Source organism: Zeus faber (assembly GCF_960531495.2).
Source record: "Zeus faber genome assembly, chromosome: 20".
Lineage (NCBI taxonomy): Eukaryota > Metazoa > Chordata > Actinopteri > Zeiformes > Zeidae > Zeus > Zeus faber.
Window position 1 is genome coordinate 9,652,843 of NC_137207.1, and position 23,825 is coordinate 9,676,667.

Genomic DNA, 23,825 nt, shown 5'->3' on the forward strand with positions numbered 1-23,825 from the left:
GAAACGCAACGCGGAGGCACAACGCAGAAACCCAGATCAGAGCGGAGTGAACTGAGCTGAACCCGGGGCCTGTTCCGCGCGCCATGGGGGGATGGAGGTGTAGCTGCTGCCTCGCGGACGTCCAGGCGGCGCGTTGGGAGCCTGGTCTCCGCTGCGCCGCCTCGCGTGAACCGGGTTTGTGAACGCAGTGACCCCCTTGAAGTCAGACCGCGCCTGTGAGAGAGAGGAGGAGATGTGGTGTGAGCCATAACAACACATAACGCCGTTTGTTCTTTCTCAGTGCACCCCATTTAAATTAAAAAGACATAAAAGGGGGGGGGGGGGGGGGGGAAAGATGTCTTTGAGACGTCTTAAAAAGGGTGAGGGCTAGCCCCTCACACATGGCTCGCATATGCCCAGTTTTAATTGATAGTAAATTGTGTTTCTGGTACCAAACACCACGCCATGTGGTTGTTTTTCTAAGGTGTTGTTTTAATTGACATGGTCTGGCACTCGTTCGATCCGTTCATTCGTGACTCGTGATGTTTGTAACTCCGTGTCTCTTGGCTCAGCTTGGACAAATAACCGTCCATGGAAATATTGTTTAAGGCGGTTTAAGGCCGCCCCAGGTCCTTCTCCGTGTGCAGTTTGTGTGGGTTTCCTCCGGGTGCCCCTGTTTCCTCCCACCATCAAAAGACATGCATGTTAGGGGGTTAACACTCCTGTCGGCGCCCCTGACCGAGGCACCGGCCAAAGAGCCGGAGTTGGTCCCTGGGCGCTGCACTGCGGCTGCCCACTGCCCCGAGTTACAGGATGGGTCAAATGTAGAGGACAGATTTCGTTGTATCCTACTTGTACAATGTCAATAAATATATTCTATTCTATTCAAGACAAGCTGGTTCACACGACTGCTCCAAAGAAGTTTTGGAACATGGACAAAATCATATATACCTATATACATATACACACACGGAATTTGATGATATCTTTGGATGACTATAGTTACAGTCATAAGATGCTTACATTTTTAGATATTTACATTTAGTTATTTACTGTGACTGTAAATAACTTGCCTTACTTTGACAAACATCCATCTCCCAAACATACCGACGATAACATCTTCATGTTTGAACATTTGAGCCTCCTGACCATGATCCTAATATACTGTACATGGATATGTATTCGTACTTTGAAAGATATACTACATTTTCAAAAACTAGTGCCGACCTGAGTTAGTAACTCTATCAGCGCCTGACAAGCCAGTGTAGTAGATTTGAAAAGTGGTTCATAAAATCACCAGCATTAAACTCTGAGGAATGAATCTGTGTGGGGAGGATAAAACTTCTCCCCTGCATCAATCCTGCGGAATATCGACATATGATAAATATGTGCGCTCACCCTTGTGTTTTGGGGATATGTTGCACGGCTCGACGCCTGTTTTAGTACTGTAATACGTTTATGCGTCTACCCCAAAACCTCAACCGCTGCCACGCTGCAAACTCTTTTTTTTGTTTGTTTTTTTCCTCCCTGTTTCGCTCCCAGGTGGTTTTTCTCCTCTAAAGAGAAGGAACACCGTGCGAGCACATCATCCCCTGCCCCGGATCGGGGAGGCAGGAGAACACCCTGGTTGAGGCTGATGAGGCCCAACCCGGAGCACTTTCTCAGCCAAGAAAAGCCTCCAGACGTCTCCTGGCACGGCATGAAAGACCAGAGTGGATCTCAGGTTTACGGCCCCGGGTTCCTAACCCAATTAAGACCGGACTGATGAAGTATGAATTAAGTTTTTACAATGCCACAAGGTGTGTGGGTGCTTGGGTTCTTCTGGAAAATGGTGAGGCAGGCGGTGGGTGGGGGGCTGCTCATTGCCTCAGGGAGCGACAAAGACAGAGGGGTGGGTGAGGGGTGGGCCAGGGAAACACTATTCCCCCCTCTCCCCTCCATCACCCTGACAAGCGGTGATGGAGGGGGAGAACCACCCAGGTGCAGCCGCCTCCCAGCATGGTGAGTCCCACCCAGGTACATGGGACGGGGGCCTTTTCGGGTGCACCGTGGGATGGGATACAGTGAGCCGGGGGAGGGGAGGAGGCGGCGTGTGGAGCACTGAAGCCAATCAAAAGGGCTTTATTTAAGGTGGGGGGGTGTTCTGCATCAAACACTCTATAGCCTCATTTAACCTTTTGTTTTCCTCTTTCCTTCAGGAAATTCAGCGATATGAAGATCCACAACATAGCAAGTAATTTTGCTGCCCATTAAATTTCAAAAACAGCTAAAAAAATGTTCATTTCAGCCCAGCATGTACATATACTATAGTATCAACAGTATAGATATATACAGTATAAACAGCCTGTGCATTAGAGCTGTTAATGTTTTATTTACTTTTATTTTCCTCTTTGTATTTGTCGGCTGCTTGTATCAACCTAATTCTCAATGGATAGGATAAACAAAGTCAATCGAATCTATAAAAATGAAATTACAAAAACCACCTAATGGAGACCAGAGGGAAAAGAAACTCAATCTTTATTCTGTTAACAAATTATACAAAACATCATTTTATATCGGGAATTACAACAGCAGAAACTTCAGCTCAAACATAAATTTAAAAGACAAAAAGAAATATCATAAAAAAAAAAAAGGAAAAGTTGCATTAAAATAAATAGAGTAAGTGCATTGAAGCCTGCATGAATCCAACTTTTTATTTTATTTTATTTTTTTCTTGGACTCTAGAAGAATAAGGCACCTAATAAAATATATTACAATGTATTCATGTGCACAAACCCATCATAATTGACAATGTGCAAAGTATGTTCGTCAGCTATAACAGGGGCCGTTTCTGAGTGTACTTGCACGCTGTGTACTTGCACTTGGTATAAGCAACTTGTAAAACTGTTAATAGGGGACTCTGTGAAATGTGTAATGCAATGCACAGGTATGAAAACAATTATGGTTTCCTGTGCACAAAACTATGTACAAGAAAAGAAAAATCAAACCCTCCTGTCTGCCTCAAAGCAAGTCTGCAAGCTCCATTTCCAGTAAGAGGCAGGAGAGGGCAAAAGGGGGAAGGACAGGTGTCTGGGGATTAGAGAAACAAGGGGTATCATGATAAATGTCTGCTGTGTTCACATACTGTACATGGTATTTCCATTAACACCAATGGCCGAAGCATAACAGAAAGTCTCCACTCGGCCCGCATGGAAAAAATAACAACCCACCGTAGCCAGAATTTGAAAATAATTAAGATCTCCTGATGGGAAGATTGTGAAATCTTAAAGGATGAAAAAGCAGTAATGGATTGGAATAAAACAAAATCTTAAAAACTGGACTGAAGACGCCTGAAATGATCTCTAGAAAGCTAAAACACAACAAGGCTCATGTCGACGATATAACGGAACACCGCTGTCACACAGGAGGGGACGTGAGGCTCTAATGTTCTACTGGGGGCTATTGGTGATGTCTTTGAGAATTTCACAGGTGTTTTTGGAGATGACCTCCTTGAGCTTCCGTACACGGCGCGGGCTGGAGGCTCCCACAAAGCTCTCGGGCCGCAGCACGGCCATCCCTTCGCTCACGTCGCCCATGACAATGACCTGGCCCTCGGCGACAGCACCGGTGACGTTTGGGCAAGGGCAGTTCCAGTCCATGTTGAGAAAGGTGACCTCCAGGGGCTCCCGACCAAAGAAACGGAGGCCCATCTTCTCATCCTTGAGGATCTCCTCCACCGTCACCAGGGCGTGGCCAGAGTCCTTCTCCTCCGTCAGCTCCGTCATCCGGCCCAGGATCACAAAGTCGCTCTTGCAGAAGCTGGTGACCATCTTACCCCTGGATTTGCATGCCTTGCACTGATGGTTCCTGGGGTAGGGGCATATCTCCTCGCATGCCTCCTTGGATTCAAAGTTATTGTCATTGCCGTCACAGCCGCCATAGATGAAGGACTGGCACTGCTGCATGGTGCTGCTGTAGGCCCATCGCGGCTCATAGGCCTTGCAGGGACCCTGCAGTCTGGGAAGACCACAAGGGCCGGACAGCTCAGGGCCGCAGCACTGCATGCACTCCTCGAACGACTCAAAGACTTTGGCCTTGTGCTGGACATTGCTGTTGCTGCTGGGACAGTGAGTAAAGGAGAGGCAGTTGTTGGTCTTGGACTCGTAGTACCAGCTCACTCTCTCCTGATCGCTCCCGCAGTCCACGTTGCCGTCAGGGGGTTTCAGACACTCCTCGGGGAGACAGCGGGTCACGTTCTTTGGCTCCGGGGTCTTGGGAGGCTCGGTGGGCAGAACTGTGAGTGGGTGTTGGGCCTGGACGGAGCCGGATGGGTTCTGAGCCGTGCAGATGTACACGCCTGAGTCTTGGGGCTGGGCGTTGTAGATGACCAGCTGGCCAATGTTGGTGACCACCATGTTCCCTCGCACGTGGTTAGGCATCATGACCACCTTCTCAACCCCTGGATGCTGTTGCTTCTCCCAGGTGATATCCGGTCGCGGGTACCCCGTCACGTCGCACAGGAAGCTGGCCGTATCACCAACATTTACCGCCTGGTGAGTTGGGCTGCCGACCACAACGGGCGGCTGAGGTTGCGTGGTGGGCTTGAAAGTCGCCTGCAGGGGAGTCGTGGTGGGATGGAGGGTGGTCTGCTCGGGCAAAGGAGGACTGGTGTTGGGCCAGGTCAGATGGAAGCGGCAGATGACCACAGAGAGAGTGATGCCTTTGGAGCACGCCTCTGCATCCATGTAGCACTTGTTGTAGTAGGTCATGCCGTCAGAGGCGCAGGTGAAGTGAGGCTCTCTCTCACAGCGGTCCCGGCATTTGCACACCGGCTGGCCGTCCCAGATGTCACACTCAGATCCCTGCTGCGTGCACATAAAACTGACGCAGGTCGCCTCCTTGGGCATGCCCACCGGGCCCTTCGTGCCATCCACGTAACGTGCGGCCACACAACTCCGATTGCCACACACGTTTGAGCAACACTTCTCAAAGGACTCACACTCCTGCAGGAAAAAGAGGAATTGAGATTTTGTTCAAAACTTCATAAAATGAATTTTAAAAAAATCATGGGATATGGGCGGGATACGTACCATTAGTGGAAATATAAATTCCACAAAGTAGCAAAGAATATTATTTAGAAATAGGTTGGACTCAATCTAAATATATGAATATGTTGGGACCTAATCTGTGATATATGATGATGATATTCTGTTTTTGAAGTATAAAAACAATATAATTGCATAAAGTAAACAACAACAGTCTGAATGGATCATTACACTTCAACATCCATCACTGAGGATTTACTTACTTGGTCAGATTCACACTCTCTGGTGCAGGTACTCATGGCATCCACCCAGAGGTTGGGGTTCATGTCATTGGGGCACATGCCGGCATGCAGGTAGGTGACCCGGGGCATCGCTGTGACACTGGGCCCCATGCAGACTGAGAGGCTCGCCAAGAACCAGATCCACCGAGGAAACAGCATCCACCACATCTCCAGTGCAAAAAGCAAGAGGTGTGCGACGGTGTGCAATGTCTCGGATCCAGGAGTTGAGCTTTGCTGGGACGGAAGCAGGCTTGAGGAAAAGGAATCAGGAGCTCATCACTTGCCCGGCGGATGCGGCTGGGTGACTGGATCTCTGCAGCAGGAACTCTCTCTCTGTTCACCTTGTTTTCCTCCGCAGCAGGATAAGCATGGGCAGCCTCCGGTGCGTTAACATAACTCTCCAGGTGACAATGAGATGCTGAAAGGACTTGAAGGACCGTGCGCTTTGGTTTCTTGACTGCGTGGGGGTTTGGGGGGAGAAGGGGGTGGGGGAGCACCTGCCTGTTAAAGGGATTTCTGGCATCCCCGTTTAACCCTTTGCAAGCCCTCGGCTCTGCAGGAGCGCAGGTTGGTGCGCGCCGACGCGCGAAGTCTCCAGAGCGCGGTTTTTTGTCATTAATTAATTAAAAATATTTAAACCCATGACTTCATGAGCTCCTGGAATATATATTTGCCAGAGCTTCTTTCTCATTCTTATCTTTTGCTGATGTTCGTTAAGTTGTTGGTAAACTTTTATTCGATCGCGTGTTTACCTCTACACCCCACGAACCCTTTCATATGCAGTGTATTTATTATTCTATTCTCTTTAAATAATTGGGAATTGTTGTATTTATTTCTGTTTATTCGTATCGGTTAGTAGACGTTGAATCCGACTCATATCTAATCTGCAAAGTGGAGTTCCAATTCCAAACCTGCGACGTCAATGTTTAATAATCATCAAAAAACACTTACAATATATATATTTTTTACTGTATTATTTTTGAACTTTTTAGATAAACATTTACAACTGTGAAAAACAAACAAACTGTAAACTGGATGCTTGTCGCATATATTATACATACAGTACATGTACATATCGAGTGTTTCCCTGGGTAGATAAGATGATCAGTTGTTATCAATGGCTGAATATTGTCATTCATTTTGTGCATTTGTGCAGAATGTATCTAATATATAATCTATCTATCTATCTGTCTATCTGTCTGTCTGTCTATCTGGGCTTTGGATGAGTCCCATGCCTGCTGCTATTTGAGTTAAACCAATGGTTGTGGAGCATTTTATTTATTCATGATTTATTCTGATATATATTTTTTTGAAGTTTCTATTTTCTTTTGTACTGTTATTACATATTAATTATTATAAATGTCAGCAACTCGATGGGATGGATGACTACACTAATAGTCAAATGATCATTATTACGGTCCAACTATTTTAATCAAAAGGGACGCAACAACGATGAAACTGTGACGTCTTTTCTCGCTCACATCTCATAATTCTGCCCCCACTCCGTGCCTGTACTGTCACAATGCATATCATTTCTGCCCTACCACTGCACCTTGCAGCTTCCATGTGATAAATGCATTAAGGTTTAGCCCCGTCGGAATCTTAACTGTATAGGGGCATATTCAATTTTCTTTATTTTACTATATTTTTTACAAAGCGTGCCATTATGTACTGGATTGCTGTTCCGAATGAAGCTTCTTAAAGTTCATCAAGACTCAATAACTTCAATGTATGCAGAAAAAAAAGTAGGCCCACAGCATTGAAAACGGAGGACCTACAAGTAGATTAGTGTTTCATAACATTTGCTGCAACATGAAAACTCTACACACAGAGGAATCGTTTTATTCGGCAAACATCATCTGGGCATTCAAACTACAAACTACGTTCATTAAACCTTGAGGCCCTTTCAAGACTGTCTCACGGGCCAGTAAAGGTGAAACGAGGACAGCTTCATTCCAAGAATCACATGGAGAATGGAGACAGGATTGGCCCCTTTCTCCCACAGTAGCTATCAGGAGCCGCAGTTTTTTGTTTTTTGTTAGTTTTTTTATAAATGAATGAGCGCGTTATCGTAACCAGCACTGTTCATTGCTTCACTTTCATGACTACTTTCATTTGGCTTCCACCAACAGTTCAGCTGAGGACAGGGAAGCTATTAGACCACATTTGCAACGGAATAACAGCGGCCCCACGCTGTGTCCAAGTACTTGTGCGTGTGAGATTGCTTGTTCTTGTTGTGCACGTCCAGTGTATATGCATGACAAGGGAACAACTATCCCCAAGGAGGGCTTGTTTAGAGCACTTCCCCTCGATCCTACACGAAGGATTATATTTACTGTAATGCTGGTTTTGACAAACCGTCGCCTATATGGTGCATGTGTGGTGTAAAATAGTACCTTTGAGCAAGTCGCTCACAGGGTCAGTTCTTACCCATGTGGCAACCTCTGCCAGACAACCGCTCTCCGGTCGCTCGTCCGCTGGGGTCACCTACCCAGAAGCAATCGTGTTTTTTGACATTCACAGGCATTGCTCGACGTTATCGAGGAGCCGCAGAGTGAAGGACCTCGCTTTGTGGGAGGATATCGAACTTTTTCGTTGTCGGCAGGGATGTTCCGGAGATGTTCCCGGGGCGGGAGATGATAAAACCGAACAACGCACAGCCTCAGAAGAAATACTGTGAGATTCAAGTGGCCCGTCCCAGTGCGGCTGTAGGGAAAAACTTGACTCCTCCCCAGTATGTGCCAGTTTGGGGCAACACAGAACACTGTGTCTCTAACCCAAAACAGGAACGAAGTGGGCTCACCTCAGATGCTCCCGACACAGTTGGATCTCTGTGATGAATGAAATGTTTCACAAGAGAGGCAGAATGATTCAACTTTTGTCAAAGCCTAAGATGATCTCAGGGCTATGAATGCGTAGATAATAATAATGATAGCAGGATTCTTTATAAGGTATGAAAGAGTACACACGGAAGGCTTCAAATAATGAAAGCGAGCAATTCACAGAAAACGATCAAATGATGTGCCCTGTAGCGGAAGGTTATCTGAGGTCTCCAGCCCCGCCTCCCGTATTTATCCCCTGGCTTGTATGCAACTCGTGTTCTCCCTGTTTTCAAGCGCTCACAGCAGTCTGTCTCTTTTCGTGACCCTCAACCTTCTCACATGGAGGGCCGCCGGACCCCACAACGAGATATCGCCGATCTAGAGTACACGTGGACGGAGGTCGACGACTGCCTTTCAAGGATTCGACTGAATTTGGGGATTAAGAAATATCCTACATGGCTGTTGCCTAATCAGACACATCTGAACTTTCATGACGGCCATTAACAAACAAAACCTCTTAATGAAAAACAGCCAGCTCTCATATCTCTGTGTAGGGCGAGAAAACACCTACTGGGCCAACAAGCGTCAAGCTGGCAAGCTGGCCAAACATGCCACTGAGTAATACCCCGACAAAGTACATACCCCCAAAAAAAAAAAAAAAAGCCAATTCCCAAACAAGACTGCAATTGTTGGCTTTGTTGCTTTGTCACCGCTTCACCAAAGCTGTTTTCAATAATTTCCACCTCTGATTCCTGTGCCCTTCAGCATAAAGAGATTGGGGAGGCGGGTATCTTGCTGTGTGGTACCTTGGAAATAACACCGCTTTAGTGTCATTATGGTGTGTGTGTGTACATCCATGTGCCTGTTGATCTTGAATCCTATCTTCCTTTCTCTTAATCCTAAATCCTAAATTCAGTATTATAATGAGGTGACATGGCAGGTCCTGGGCCACTAAATGGCTGAAGGCACAGGAGCATAAATAAGAACACGAGTGCGTGTGTATTTTTGCATGCGCCGACTGTATATCGACGTCAGTAATGTGGCTCCTTTTTTAAATATATTGATAGTAATAATTATGTCCTCAGTCAGCAGAATGGGTGATGTTTTGTGGGACACTTTGGGGACCCTGTGCACTCAATACTATTTTTTTCGAGAAAGTGTTTTCGTAAAGCAGAGGCCTCGCAGGCTGCCGATCATCGCCACAGAACCTATTTATGAGAAGTAGTTTAGGATTTAGGACTTACTGCTGGAGCAGATCGCACCCAGGGGCTCGGCGGGAATAGCGACGTTGCGTTGCGTGCGTCGCTATGTCTTGGCATATTAATCAAGGACTACCGTAACTACCGTTACCTGGAACCAAAGTTCCCTCAATGTTGTACGGTTCATCCTGGATTCATTCAAAATAAGCACAGATGTTAAAACAATTATCTGCAATTCACTTACTCTTGTATGTAAAATCAAATAGATAATGGTCTCTTTCTCCAGAGGTGTGACATGTTGTGCATTTTGCGGGGTGAGTATTCTTCCAAATATATATAAAAACTGTTGTTGTAGAATACGATCTGATGAGGATGGTTTTAGTTTGCTGCACTCCAGAGGTTGCTATTAAAGGTGATAATGGATGAGATCTCACAAGCCTGGGTAAACACATCGCTGAAGCCAGATGTTAATAGCATCAATGGCATTTTTCTTTTTTTTGTTTTTAATCAAATAAGTTTTCATATTTTGGTGGTACACAATTCAAGTTTTTTATTTTATTTTTATTCTTTTTTTACAGATTTGGTTCATAAACGGATCATACATTTAGCCAAACAATCTTCCCTAGATAAGAACTCTTTAAAAAGTAGCTTAAATAATAAAACAGTACAAAAATAGGTGGGTTCGTTGCCTGATTTTTTTTTGCTTGGCGGTGAACGTTCTGAAACAAGTTCTGGAAAGTACAGTGGCACAGTATATATATTTTTTTGTAAAACTAACAAAATAAAACAATAAAAATCCATGTCATGGTCTTTCGTGATTTTTTTCTTTTTTTCTTCTTCTTTTTGCTGCAGACAACTGAGTAGAAAACATTACATTCACAGGCTCCTGCCCATGCCAGAAGGCACTAAATCGCAGACTTGGGTCAAGTTGGATACACAAATTTTTTTTTTTTTTTTTTTTTTTATGGCTTGTTTTTTCACTATCACTAGTGTTTAATCACACAAAATGCCAGAATGCCAGATGGAGGACGTTTGCCTCGTTGTACGACGCAATCAGTTCCAGTAACAGGACAATCATCGGAAAAGAATGTGGATCTTGAAGTTACATCGTTTGACTGACAATGCGTCTTAAACGTCGAGAGACGAACACCAACAACTGACTTTTGATAGTCTGCAAATGATGCAAAATGATGAATGATCCATGGCCATTCGGAAATGAGCTTATCCCAAACCCTGGTCGATGAAAGAGGGGCTGGAGGTGAGAGGCAATGCTACTGTGCAAGTCCCGCATCCTTCACCATGCCGTAGAAAATCCCCCTCTGTGATATGAGGTTTGAAGGAGTGTCAAATTCAGCAATTTGTCCCTTGTCCAACACAAGGACTCTGCAATGAGAGAGAGAGAGAGAGAGAGAGAGAGAGAGAGAGAGAGAGAGAGAGAGAGAGAGAGAGAGAGAGAGAGAGAGAGAAATAAAAGAGGGTAAATTAATAATGACTTATATTTTAAAGCTAAGGGATACATAGCCCCTTCTTAAATATAACGAGTCCGAGTGTGTGTTCTATGAAAAAGTGACGTATTTAAAGTGGTGATCTGTAAGACTATTTTGTTCCTCAAAATCTCAAATTGAATGTTCTTTTTAGCTGGTAATTTCAAAGAAATAGCTGTTTGATGTATTTGCGTGATGCATGTGCTCCTCTATAGGTTTCCATTGTTGGTGGCGGGGTCTGCCTTTCTCGGCAAAAATGCAAAGATCAATTATATAATAAACAAATAACAAATATATAACTATAATTTTTTTGCAACATTACACTATATATATATATATAAAAAAAAATGCCGAATACGACACATTGCTGCAATGACTGGCCCCAATCTACATCTAATAGAGTTTACTTGCAAATAATGCGTTGTTCCCAGAATTAGGATAGGTTTGAATATGATCCTTTCTAATGACACAAAAGTTAAATTGTCTCGCAGAAATCGGAACAAAAGCCAAAAAAAAACGTTTGGGGGAAAAAAAAAAAAAAAAAAAAAGGGAAGTTATGGAGTTGCTAATGTGATGTTTGTCAGTTCCCCAAAGATTAGAATCACTTTATACACATGTTTTTGGTTGACCTCGGTTTTAAACACAGCAACAGGATAACTCCGAAGAGAGAGATACGTAAACGCTGTGTTTCAACCTCGTGTAGTCCATGATGGTGTTGAGTCTGTGTGCGATGGTGAAGACGGTGCAGTCTTCAAACTGTGTCCGTATGGTGGACTGGATCAGGTCGTCCGTCTCCAGGTCGATGGCCGCCGTGGCTTCGTCCAGGATGAGGATCCTCGTCTTTCTCAGCAGGGCACGCGCCAAACACAGCAGCTGCCTCTGGCCAACACTAAACACACACAGCAATTCACGCACGTCATGAAAATGCAACTTCACATGGAACGTCACTGAGCCTGCTAGATAATCTATATCTATATACATTAAATATAAGCTAAGGGGGAAGATTCATTTCATTTCATTTCATCATTCGATTCATTTCGGTCTTCCTACCTCAGGTTCTCTCCTCCCTCAGAACATTCCAGCTCCAGGCTTGCGGGCTGGTTACTGACGAACTTGCGGAGGTGTGAGTGCTCCAGAGCTTTCCACACCTCCTCATCACTGTAGCGACCGAAGGGGTCGAGGTTCATTCTCAAGGACCCGGAGAACAGCACAGGTTCCTGTTGGGGGACGACGACAAAGTAAAGAGATTCAGACGACTTTAAATTTCTTTCGAGTTTTGAAACGCACCGCCTGATATACTGGAGCTGGCGAGCTGTGCGTTGCGTTACCTGGGGAATAATGGTGAGCTTGGAGCGCAGGTCGTGTAGTCCGATCTCGGAGATCTTGACCCCATCGATGGTGATGTCCCCGCTGGCGGCTTCCAGCAGCCGGAAGAGGCACAGCGTCATGGAGGACTTACCGGCCCCCGTCCGGCCCACTATCCCAATCTGCACCCAAACACAAACACATAGAACCGGTTAAGGTCGCCGACCCACAATCCCATTACAGGTTCAGGGGTCAGGTCTGGACCTCCCCCTCCCTATCACCTTCTCTCCTCCCTTGACGCTCAGGGTGAGGTTCCTCAGGACGAGGTCTAGTCCCTCTCGGTAGCGGACGCTGTAATCCTGGAACTCCACGTTGCCCTGCGAGGGCCAGTCCGAGTCGGGCTTCTTGTCCTCCACCTCCCATGGGGCCTGCGGTGGGTAGAATTACAAATCTTTGGTGATTGGTGCTGGTACTGTATTTCAGATTTAGGATCGGGAACAAATCCAAAATGCGAAATTAAAGTTCATATACGGTTGCAAAATATGAACATTTCTTCCAAGTTTTGAAATGAATAAATAGTTAAATAAATAATAATTAAAAAATAATAATAATAATTAAAAAATAAAAATAAAAATAATAATAATATATATAAAAATATATAAATGATATAAATCCCCCTAAAAAAAGAAAATTACATGATTACATGCTTACTCTTGTACTAAAACTTTTGTTTTTTTGTGGTAAAGTAATTTTGATCCAATACAAACATACAAAGATCAATAAAGAAAAAGAATATGGCAAAATACAAATACAATTGTGGCAGACGAGGGGAGTGTGGTTAAGCCACGTCTGCTGGGGACAGGGCTGGCTTGGCTGTGGCCGTGCAGCTTTTCCGGCTGGGAGAGTCTTCCTATATGTTGTTCTGTCTTTCAGCGGGGAGCTGAGGCACATAAGGCGGAAACGACTGCAGTCGTGGAGCACGTCCACGAGAAAACCAACTCTGTCAATCCTTTTGTAATTTATCTTTCTGTTACGTGTATGAATAAAGTCCTCGCCATGTCAGCGCTCCTCTGTCCTGGACCTGTACACGTGGGTAGAGACGCCCACAAGTGGCGTAGTTGGCAGAATCATACGGGAGGGACAGGGCACCGGAGGATAGGCGCCCAGGAGCCGATCCGCTGGCTGTGGGAGCGCCTCGCAGACCTGGAGGACGAATGGAACTTCCTCCGCTGTCAGCTAGAGCGTGTCCTTGCCAGCGCACGTTCCCGGAGGGACAGAGCGGACCCACCAGGACCGGGCACCCGGAGGCGCCGACACTGGGACGAGGAGTGGTTGGAGCACGCCACGACGCGTAGCCGGCCCACCACCGCCAACCGGGAGCCAGCCAAAGGACCAGCCCCGAGCCCGGCCCCACATGGGCTTCAACTCGGCCCCAGCCTTTCCCAGTCCCCCGGAGGAGAATGCCCGGGGGACCCCTGCACCCCCAGGACACACGCGGGATTGGCTAGGTCCCCCGCCCCCCCGTGGGAGGACCTCTAGAGGCCTGCTGCGTCCACCCTCAGGGCTCTCGCGAGAGTCGCCGGGACCCCGGCTGGCCCCCTCCAGGGCGTTGGGCAGGGCAGGGGTTCCGCCTTATGGGGATATTAGCACATATCCAGTGCTGCGGCTTGAAGTTCGCTACCAGGGAAAAACATTGGGTGAAGGCTGCGATTAGCTCCCGACTGTCGCACTTCCTGATTTTGGGTACGGATTGGCCAGGGTTTGACGCGTTTATATGAAGGAGGCTGGGGGAGTGCGCTCACGGTAGGTAGGGAGATGTGAGTGTTGCGTGGCGCTGCTGAGGGGTCTTTAGTGGTTGCTGCAGGGTCAGAAGCAGAGGAGTCCCCAGTGGGGTCTTCCCCGGTCCCAGAGGTCTCTTCCACGGATTATTTTCCACTGGAGCAGTCGCGGGACGATACCTCTCTCGGGGCGTTGGATGGGCTAGTTAAAATCGATGGCGTATTGATGCGCCCAGACACCACACTGACTCACGCTGATTAGGGACAGTTTGTATCGGGTGAGCCGTGACACTCAGTCGGGAGAAGAAATAACCCAGTTGTTGGTGCCGAAAAGCCAGAAATGCTCTTCCAGGCGTCTCACCATAACCCGATGGCCAGGCACCTCAGACATGATAAAACTCTGCAGCGGAGAGTTTCTATTGGTGGGGCATTTGGGAAGATGTGCGCAAATAGTGCGCCGCTTGTCCTGCGCGCCAATTAGTCAATCCTCCAGCTACATCAACTGCGATGTTGAGGCCCCTTCCCCTAGTCGAGACGCTTTTCGAAAGACTCGGTATGGACCTCATCGAGCGGGTAGACTGCAGTGCTCACGGGTATCGTTTTGTGTTATGCAACCCGGTACCCTGAAGCAGTGCCCCTGCGCAGTATTACTGACTGACCAGGGCACTTCCTTTGTCGTGTACACTTTACAAGTTATTTGGCGTCCGCTCAATTTGGACCAGTGTTTACCATCAGTAGACCAACGGACTTGTGGAGCGCTTTAATAAAACGCTGAAAAACATGATTCAGAAGTTATTTCAGGACGATAGCTGTAATTGGAACACGTGGTTGGACCCCTGTTGTTTGCGGTGCGGGAGGTTCCCCAGGCCTCCACGAGATTTTACTCCCTTTGAGCTCCTTTTCGGCAGGAGACCATGGGCATGCTAGACCTAATTAAAGAAAACTGGAAGGAGGGTCCTAGCACCAGTAAGAACAAGATACAGTACGTTATGGACCTGAGAGCAAAGCTACATGCGCTGGGACAGCATTCACGGGAGAATTTGCACCTGGCCAAGGAACGCAGCACCACTTATACAACAGAAGGGCCCGACTAAGACAATTTGCATCAGGAGACGGGGTTGACGCAGACCTATCACCTGAACCTCCTGAAGCAGTGGAAGGAGGCAGCGTACGTGTGGCCACCATGGTGATCGAGGGGAATGAGTTGGGGCCAAAAACCACCAATTTCACCCAGGCCCTTTCCAGTAACCATCTTTCGCCAAGCCAGAGCATGGATGTAGCCATGTTACAATGCCAGTTTATGGGGTATGTGGCAGACGAGGGGGGCGTGGTTAAGCCAGTCTGCCAAATCAGCCTCTTAAGCGCTGATTGGTTGGACCCGGCAGGGAGAGTCTTCTTATACTGTATGTCTTTCAGTTGGGAGGTGAGGCGCATGAGGCGGAAACGACTGCGGTCGTGGAGCACGTCCACGAGAAAACAAACTCTGTTTATCTTTCTGTGTGCCAGCTAGCCTTTCTATTACGCGTATGAATAAAGTCCTCGCCATGTCGGCGCTCCACTGCCCGCTCCACTCCACTGCTCCACAGCCTGTCATTCAAGAATCTTGAATCTTGAATGACTCCGTCTCCCTCCCTCGACCTCTACATGTGGTTAGAGACGCCCACAACAATCTTGACAAGAGAGTGTCGTATCTAGTGTCTTATCTTATCAAACTGGTATGAACAATGTAATTTGGTGGTATTGTGAATTTACTATAAAAGCATCGGCCTTATTGTATGGATATCCCTAGTGATCAGCAGATGAAACAGGGAATTCTCTTCGGATAAAGCCGTTGAACAAACATAGTTGATTTTATTTTTCAATCCAAGGCCGTTGAGTGGAAGCGTGTACGGTGGTACAGGTACGGTGTGTACAGTACAAACAGGCGGATAGTCTGATGTAATAGGGGGCCCTTGCGGAGCATGAGGTAGTATAACATTTATGGATCTAGTTATGCTTTATTACTCTTGTACTGGTTTGTTAGAGAACATGACCTGGCAGCAGGACCTTTTTAGTTTTTTTTGGAATGTGCGTAATTTTTTTTTGCCTTTTCACATTGTGTTTTCTTGGCAGGGGCCGAAGCCAAGCCACCCCCCACCGAACCACCCACTCCTCTTGATGCAAACAAAAACACATGGCGGTCCAGCTCAAAACATGCACAAACACATATTATACAAGTACACTAACAAGCTGTACCTCAGTCTTGGTCTCAGAGTATTCCTTCACCCGCTCCACTGCGACGATGTTGCTCTCCAGGTCTGAGGTCATCCGCACCATCCAATTGAGAGACATAGTGACCTGTCAAAACAGAAAAACACGAAAAAACACTTGAGCGGCCCCATGAACCCATGTTCCGCACAAAGAATGTCCCAAAATCCCACGGCAGGAGAAGAAGGAAGCCAAGACGGCCGGTTCGGTCTTGTTTGTGTTTGTGAAGCATGTCGGTTGTTTTACCAAGAGAGCGTAGGACACCGACAGCCCCACAAGGCCGGGGTTCAGCCTGTCCTTCCCGATCACGGCGAACAGAGCGGCGAACAGCACGATGCAGTTCCCAATGAACTCGATGCGCACGCCGAGCCACCTGCACGATATGGGAATTGCAGAATTTCTCCTTTAGGCTTAATATTTTGTGTGTCTTAGAAATGGTTCATTTACAAATTCAAGGTATACTGGTATAATACCAGTGATTTATGCTGTAATGCTGTGTATGGATAAAGTCTATTTTTAATTGGGTTGCAATGGTTTGTCATTTTTAAAAATTGGTCTTTTATCCAAATTTCCAATCCAGTAAGAAAAGGAAAATTTCCAATCCAGTAAGAAAAGGAGAATTGAAAAGGGGATGATGTGGAGACAAATAAGGGCAAAACTTACTAGAAATTAGCAAGTATGAGCAAAGGGAAAAAAGGCGGTTGGGTAACTGTAGCAGATAAATTTGACGGCTGAACAGTACAAACTGATGAAACCACCCTCATCCACTGCACTACAAACAGGATGTTGGTTTAATCGTTCCATCAAGGTTAACCACGAAAGTTATCAAATGGTCAAGCAGATCCAGTTCTCAAGTCAACTGTCAACATCAGGTACGTTACCTGGCAGAAAAAACAACAACTATATATATATATATATATATATATATATATATATATATATATATATATATATATATATATATATATATATATATATATATATATATATATATATATATATATATATATAGTTGTTGTTTTTTATATATAAAAAAAATAAAAAATATATTTACAAATTTTTCCACTGCTGACAGAAATGCCAAATTATTTTTATTTCTTTTTTTAAACAGGATCGCTTTGTGCTTGTTGGAAACGTTACCGGTAGACCTTGCTCTCCGGTCTAGATCGGTCCTCATAGCAAACAGATGCATCGTCTTCACACATCATGTATTTCCAGCTAAATTAGCCTTTAAAAGTTGACTTGTGTGGCTGTCTTAAGGTTAAGGGATTAAGGTACGGAGAGGAGAGCAGAACGCCACGGCTCTGTTCTCAGCCTGAGAAAACGAGGGGCAGGGGACACACACAGTACCTGTTAGACACTATACCAGGGTAGTAACTCTTTTGGTTGTCATCCACTCTCATATCGCTCATCAGCACAAAGGCCGAGTGTCTGTTGTAGGCTCGGATTGAGCTCGAGCCGGTGACGGTCTCAGAGAAATGGGAGTAAATGGGGGAGCGGCTGACCGACTCCAGACGCTTTAACTGCCGAGACGTTGCAACGTAAAATCTCTATAAAATTAAAAAAAAAAAAAAAAAGAAGGGAGGTGGGGGTGTTTCAAGGCGGGGGACAGGGAGAGAAACAAACAATGTTTTACATCTGAACATCACATTGTCTGCGAACATGGAATAACAATACAGGATACTCTCTCACACACACACACACACACACACACACACACACACACACACACGCACACACACACGCACACGCACACGCACACGCACACGCACACGGCTCATTTAATACTGTTAATATCATTTCAAGTCAAACAACTATAATAATAGTAATATCTGTTGCATGTAAACAAAATAAATTAGAAATGAAATACAAAGTTAAATTTACAAAAACCCAATAAACTAAAATAAAAAAACAACACAAAATAAAGACAATATAAATTCCCACAAATTTAAAATGAATAAATAATAAATTAATATGATATGATAAACAATTATTTATTATGATGAATAAATAAATAAATAGAATGTACTAAGTTCCTAAGTACATTTCTTTTCAATGGTTAGACTTACAAACTACTCAAGACAATATATCAGTATCTACATGCCATCATATTGTTGTAGTGTGTGGTTTGGTCTTACACACACAGTTCTTAGAAACAACACACCACTCAACAATACTCGTTGAGGTACGATGACTGTTAGGCGGATGTTTGGAGTGGTTAAATTTTTAAGAAAAGACAGAAGCTTGGGGTTACGATTCAGCCAACGAGCTGCGCCATGCAAGAGAAGGGGACCATATGAAGATGCAATCAGAGCATGATTTAATGCAGGGGGCGGCGGCGACTCGCTTTGAAGGAATCTGGAGCTGCTGTTAGTAAGCACTAGTGCAGAAGAGTATGTGAATACACAACACGTAAAAGAAGAACAACACATTTTTTTTTTTTTCCCCCAACTTATCTGTAAACCTGCATCTGTAACCTGATGTGCTTGCAAATGACGCCACCTTAAGGCCAGGTACTGCACATATCCATCATTAATGAATTATCTGTGTCTTTTAGATGAACCCAAATAATATTATGGATGACTTATATAAATGGACTTCCCCATTAAAACAATAAAAAACTAAATTTGTGCAGCAGCCACCACAGCAAACTGCCTCTCAGCAAAACAACTCATCAGCAGCCAAGGTTAATCCATCCAGAGAATTTTGGTAGATCTTGGTTACACCACAAAAAATTGGGTGTGAGATGATTTGAACTTTGTGTATTAGAATGAGTGTCAGAAAAAGAGAGTACATTTAAAAAATAATCACTAAACGTCAACTATAACTACTGCTGCTCTCCAGTGCCACACAGGAAGAAACTCTAAAAATCAATCATTAAATAAAAAAAGAATAATCTCAATTTATTATATTATTTTGCGCCTTCTGTTTCCCCCCAATCTCACCAATTTAAAAATGCCTGCGTTTGAGCGTGGTGCTACTGGTGGAGTGAGCGCCTGTCTGTCTGACCAAACCAAACCACACTGAGCAACACTAAGAGAGCAGTGACCATCTTATCAACACACACACACACACACACACACACACACACACACACACACACACACACACACACACACACACACACACACACACACACACACACACACACACACACACACACACACACACACACACACACACACAGCTGTATTATTGAGTAAGCAGACTTGTTTTTCTATTTACCTGAACCCACCAATAGAACACCATTAACGGGGCTATGACTATGAGGAACATTGGGGTGAGAGCAGAGCATACGAGCAGCACATTCAGAGTGTACCAGAAAGTGCGCATCCATATGTCAATATTTTCTGGGATGTGGGAGTCTATAGTGTCCACGTCCTTGCTGAAGCGGTTTAGGATGCGCCCTGTGGGGGTGCTTTCGAAGAAGTGCTGCGGCGCCCGCAGCACCCCCTGCAGCATGCTGAGGTGCGTGAGCTTGGCGGCGCGCAGCATGCTGTAGGCCCGGCACAGCAGGCAGTTGGCCAGCAACAGTAAACCTGGGGAGGAGCGGAGGGGCGGGTGACAACGACACACGGCACGGTTAATTGGAACGCCGCCTCGACTCTTGTTTTTCCCCATTTCAAAAAACAAAATCAGAGGTCAAATAAAAGTCCTGCCATGTTTTTACTCCAGCCATGCACTGATGTGGTTGACTTCACTCTCGCTAATTAAAACATGCACGTGGTTGACTCCAAATCCCAGAGCAGAGTTTAACCTTCTGAACCCGGATTTTCCCACCTCCACCAAGAAAATGTCACGAGCAGCTTCTGGGCCGCACGCAATTCTCAGTCCTGGGTCGGGCCGTTTGCCTGTGCGTGTTAAACTGAGAACCGAATGACACGGATTCTGATATTGGCTTAATAAACATGTGGAATACAATCAACCCCACAATCCACTCACACACAGTGAAATAAAGTCAGGTCATTGGTACGGGCCGCACCCAAACCGCCTGCGGGTGAAAGTGTCCTCCAGTTATGCTCCCACAGATCGGACAATAGAGGGGAGCAGTCAGGCGCGAGAAACACTCAACTCAACCCAAACGATCTGAAGCAGCAATCACAGACGTAGCCCGGAGACGACCTGGCTCCTTTAAAAGACACACTTTTCTGGGCAGTGTCATTCATTGCTAAACTATTTGCAAATTCGGTAGGTTGTGTAGGTCATAGTTTGTTCTGTTGCCATGGAAAATCATGGTTGCCGAAAATCTTTTTATTTGAAAGCAGTCCTACAAGCCTACAACGAGTAGAAAAAACAAAAACAAATGTGTGCCATTATTATGTTGTAGCTGTCTACCATTCATCAAGTGATGGGAGGCAGAAAGATTTAGGGTCCAGTTTTGGGGAAAAAAGAAAAAAGCTTATATTTGCATATAGTTGTGTGTGTGTGTGTGTGTGTGTGTGCGTGTGTGTGTGTGTGTGTGTGTGTGTGTGTGCGTGCGTGCGTGCGTGCGTGTGCGTGTGTGTGAGCATGGTGCGAGCAGCACAGGCACTATGGCTGCTGAGAGAGAAACAGGTGATTAGGAAGAGCAGCACTGGACATCGGGGACAGCAGGAAAGCTACAGAGAACAGGTCGGTCACGAGAAGCGACCCGAGTAGTGAGCATGCAGTGTGCCGTTTCAGGAACAGGGCAACTCAAGAATACAGAAAAAATAAAAACACAAATTTCGTCCTCCCAATTCGCTGCGGCGGGGCCGCGGCAGCATCACCAGTACCTGGACAAAGATGTATATGAACGCCAGCGGGGCTATGACCACGGCGAAGACGGGCGTGCTGGAAACGATAACAATCATGGTGGACAGAGAGGTGAAGAAGGTGCCCAGGAACATGAGCACGGTGGACGGCAGCGCCTCGTCGATCACGTAGATGTCCTTGGAGAAGCGGTTGATCACGCGCCCTATGGGTGTGGTGTCAAAGAAAGACTGCGGTGTACGAAACTTGTTGTCGAGCAGGTTAGCGTGCAGCTTCCGCGCGGCACCGATATTGCCCATGGCCAGGGTGAACGACGAGATCATGACTAGGACACCTGGAGCAGGGGAGTGAGAGAAAGGCGAGGTTTGGCATGAGAACAGAGGCAGCATCTCTCTTGTGCACGAAAAGGCAGACAAAAAAATAAATAAATAACCTGTAAAAAAATAAAAAAATAAAAAAATAAGCCTTCAGCATCCAGAATGCTCGGCCTTGTGAGAGGGTTTCGCTGCAAGAAGAAGAGCAGCGATGAAACACTCATGCATCTTGCATGCCGTACGCAGTCCCCTACGCAGGCCATGCGGCGAAACAAATTTGATTCCAACTGCACAACGAAAAAAATCCTAGGAAGAGCTGTTTAAGTTAAGATGAATGTGTATAATGAGGACGGGCTGTTAGGACCTGAATGGATAAAATGATACTGATCACTGTGAAATCAGTAGTACATGACATCCACATCAGCTAAAGCTGTCTTAATTGTCACTTAATCGCCTGATCATTTTGCTAAATTGTTAAGATTCCAGTTACGTATATGTTTCATCCAAATATCAATATATCATTACAAGCCGATGGGAGAAATGTTAGAACAAATCCAATAAGAATTTGGCGCATTTGGGTTAAAGTAGTTGAGTTTGGTTTTCGGGTTCTGAGAAATAACTCCAATAAATGTGGAATTGTTTTATTACACTTATATAGACTTACTCTCATATACCATAATAGCCCCATACAATTAACAAGAAAATGAAATTATAAATTTCAACTGCCACTGATATAATGCAAGTAATGGCAGCACAGTAAAATACATTTTTCTTGAAGTCTTATAGTGTAGAAGCACAGCGGCAGTAGATCGTAGTAGGAATCCTACCTTGTGCGATGCCCAGCGCTGCGTACACCCCCACCCTAATGTTCAAGCGCTCCTGGGTCTGGTTCTGCAAGGCGTCGTTGGTCCACTGGCTGAGCCAGATGTTCGCCCCGATCGCCGCCGCGCTCTGGCAGCCGTACAGGAAGCAGATGATCACCGACAGCAGCAGGCCGACTGCCTTGGCGTACTCCAGGAACACCTTCATTTTAACCTGGAAATGCCATGCACGTTGAAGTCAAGTCAGTTTTATTCCTACGTCAGTCAATAACAGTACAGTCTCAAAGGGCTTTGCCGGCTCCACATTTTACATAGCGGGCAAAGAAAAAAAAAAAAAAAATCCTGAATGGCCAGACAAAGTGATGGGAGCTTCTTACCCTGCCGGTTTCGCTGGTCTCGGTCTGGATGAGTTTGCCCGGCCCGGCAGGCTGCTTCTTCTCCAACGGCGGTTCGGGGTGCTTCCTCTGGGTGCAGACGTGCCTCCGCACCGAGCGGAGCCTCGCCGCCTCTGAGTCGCCGGAGATGACGCTGATCTGCCTGGGGAGAAAAAATATGAAAACGTGCCAGTGTAAAGTGGAAGTTTGAGGAGCCCACATTTTAAAAAGAAAATTCGAAAAATACTGTCGTTCGATCGGTTGTTCCAGTACCTGATGAACTGTCTCTTAGTCTCGTTGACCACAGGCTCATTGTCCACCATGTCTGCGTGGTTGCTAAGGGCGTCTTCGGGGAACAGCTCCTCATCCTCTATCAAGTCCTCTACGGAAGGCATTGTTGCTATGAAATGTCAATGTACATCTTGCTCACTCCTCATATTCATGGATTTACTCAAACGAACAAAATGTTTTTAAAACAAACAAACAAACAAACAAACAAACAAACAAATAAATAAATAAATAAATAGATAAATAAATAAATAAATAAATAAATAGGATGTTACGCCTAAGTAACATAAAGCTGCACAATAAATCTAAATTTCCGCCTATCATCTACCAGAGGTATCAAATTGTCATAACATTAAGATATAGTTTTATTCTGACACACTATTTTACACAAAATTCCCAATTTTTTGGGTTAAATGATAAGCAATTTGTGAAAAATTTCCCTCTGTTTATCATGATAAACTATTAAGTGTGGCGTACCCGTGGCCTCGTCCTCCTCGATGATGTCCTCTATGGAGTAGTTCCTGAGGAACTCGGCAAAGGCCCCGTTCTGCTTGAGCAGCTCCTGGTACGACCCCATCTCCGTCACCCGGCCCTCCACCACCACCACGATGTTGTCCACCTGCGGCAGGAAGCTGATGCCGTGCGTCACTAGGATGCGGGTCTGCGACCGTGTGGGAAAAACCAAAAGATGAAGCGATTATGATCGGTATCATCCAAGTGATAGTGCCGTGATAAAATGTAGCTCCCTAAACAGATAAATGGATATCAAGAAACAACTGTGGCGCCATAAAGAAAACCATCAAGGGGTAGTGACGCGATAATACAAAAATAAGAAATACAAATTCCTGTGCAGCAAAAAAGACAAAAAAAACAAATAAAAACAATTAAAAAATTAAAATAAATCTTCCAGGAACTTAGTTTTATAATCGCTCATGAGTGGTTTCCTAACCGTGTTGCCACAAATCTACTAGAGGAAACGAATCGAAATGTTTTCACTGCAACGTCATCTGCTTTTTATTATAATTGCCTTTTCACACAGCATTAAGGAAGTAGGTTAGCCCAGTATTTACAGCTTGGCGTGGTTTTGTTAGGCTAAATATATTATAATATCGTCAAGATCTATCATGTTTATTCGCATCTTAGGCGTTAAGCCACCAGGTCGAAATCCAGGGCAAATA

General features: G+C 45.5%; 2 protein-coding genes across 5 annotated transcripts in view; both read right to left on the reverse strand.

Annotated features, from left to right (window-relative positions):
- Positions 1-2,541: 2,541 nt before the first annotated feature.
- On the reverse strand, positions 2,542-5,452 carry wfikkn2b (WAP, follistatin/kazal, immunoglobulin, kunitz and netrin domain containing 2b; the record flags this gene model as incomplete). The annotated part of the gene is made up of 2 exons (XM_080021129.1): positions 2,542-4,961; positions 5,267-5,452. 2 exons carry the CDS (start codon positions 5,450-5,452, stop codon positions 3,408-3,410), a joined length of 1,740 nt encoding a protein of 579 aa, XP_079877255.1. The 3' UTR covers positions 2,542-3,407.
- Positions 5,453-9,829: 4,377 nt separating this feature from the next.
- The window catches only part of abcc3 (ATP-binding cassette, sub-family C (CFTR/MRP), member 3), a 49,041-nt gene continuing 35,045 nt past the window's right edge, over positions 9,830-23,825 (reverse strand). Inside the window, exons 19-31 of one of the 4 annotated variants that reach the window (XM_080021128.1) lie at positions 23,125-23,308; positions 22,633-22,741; positions 22,363-22,522; positions 21,992-22,199; positions 20,874-21,184; positions 17,470-17,669; positions 16,366-16,492; positions 16,108-16,209; positions 12,376-12,522; positions 12,118-12,276; positions 11,840-12,006; positions 11,484-11,678; positions 9,830-10,688 (exon numbers count right to left, since the gene is read on the reverse strand). In XM_080021128.1, coding sequence (XP_079877254.1) covers positions 10,577-10,688; positions 11,484-11,678; positions 11,840-12,006; positions 12,118-12,276; positions 12,376-12,522; positions 16,108-16,209; positions 16,366-16,492; positions 17,470-17,669; positions 20,874-21,184; positions 21,992-22,199; positions 22,363-22,522; positions 22,633-22,741; positions 23,125-23,308 — 2,181 coding nt within the window. In that variant the 3' untranslated portion in view covers positions 9,830-10,576. Of the gene's footprint in view, positions 10,689-11,483; positions 11,679-11,839; positions 12,277-12,375; positions 12,523-16,107; positions 16,210-16,365; positions 16,493-17,469; positions 17,670-20,873; positions 21,185-21,991; positions 22,200-22,362; positions 22,523-22,632; positions 22,760-23,124; positions 23,309-23,825 lie in introns of all 4 variants that reach the window. The other 3 variants (XM_080021127.1, XM_080021126.1, XM_080021125.1) reach the window with 3 other exon arrangements.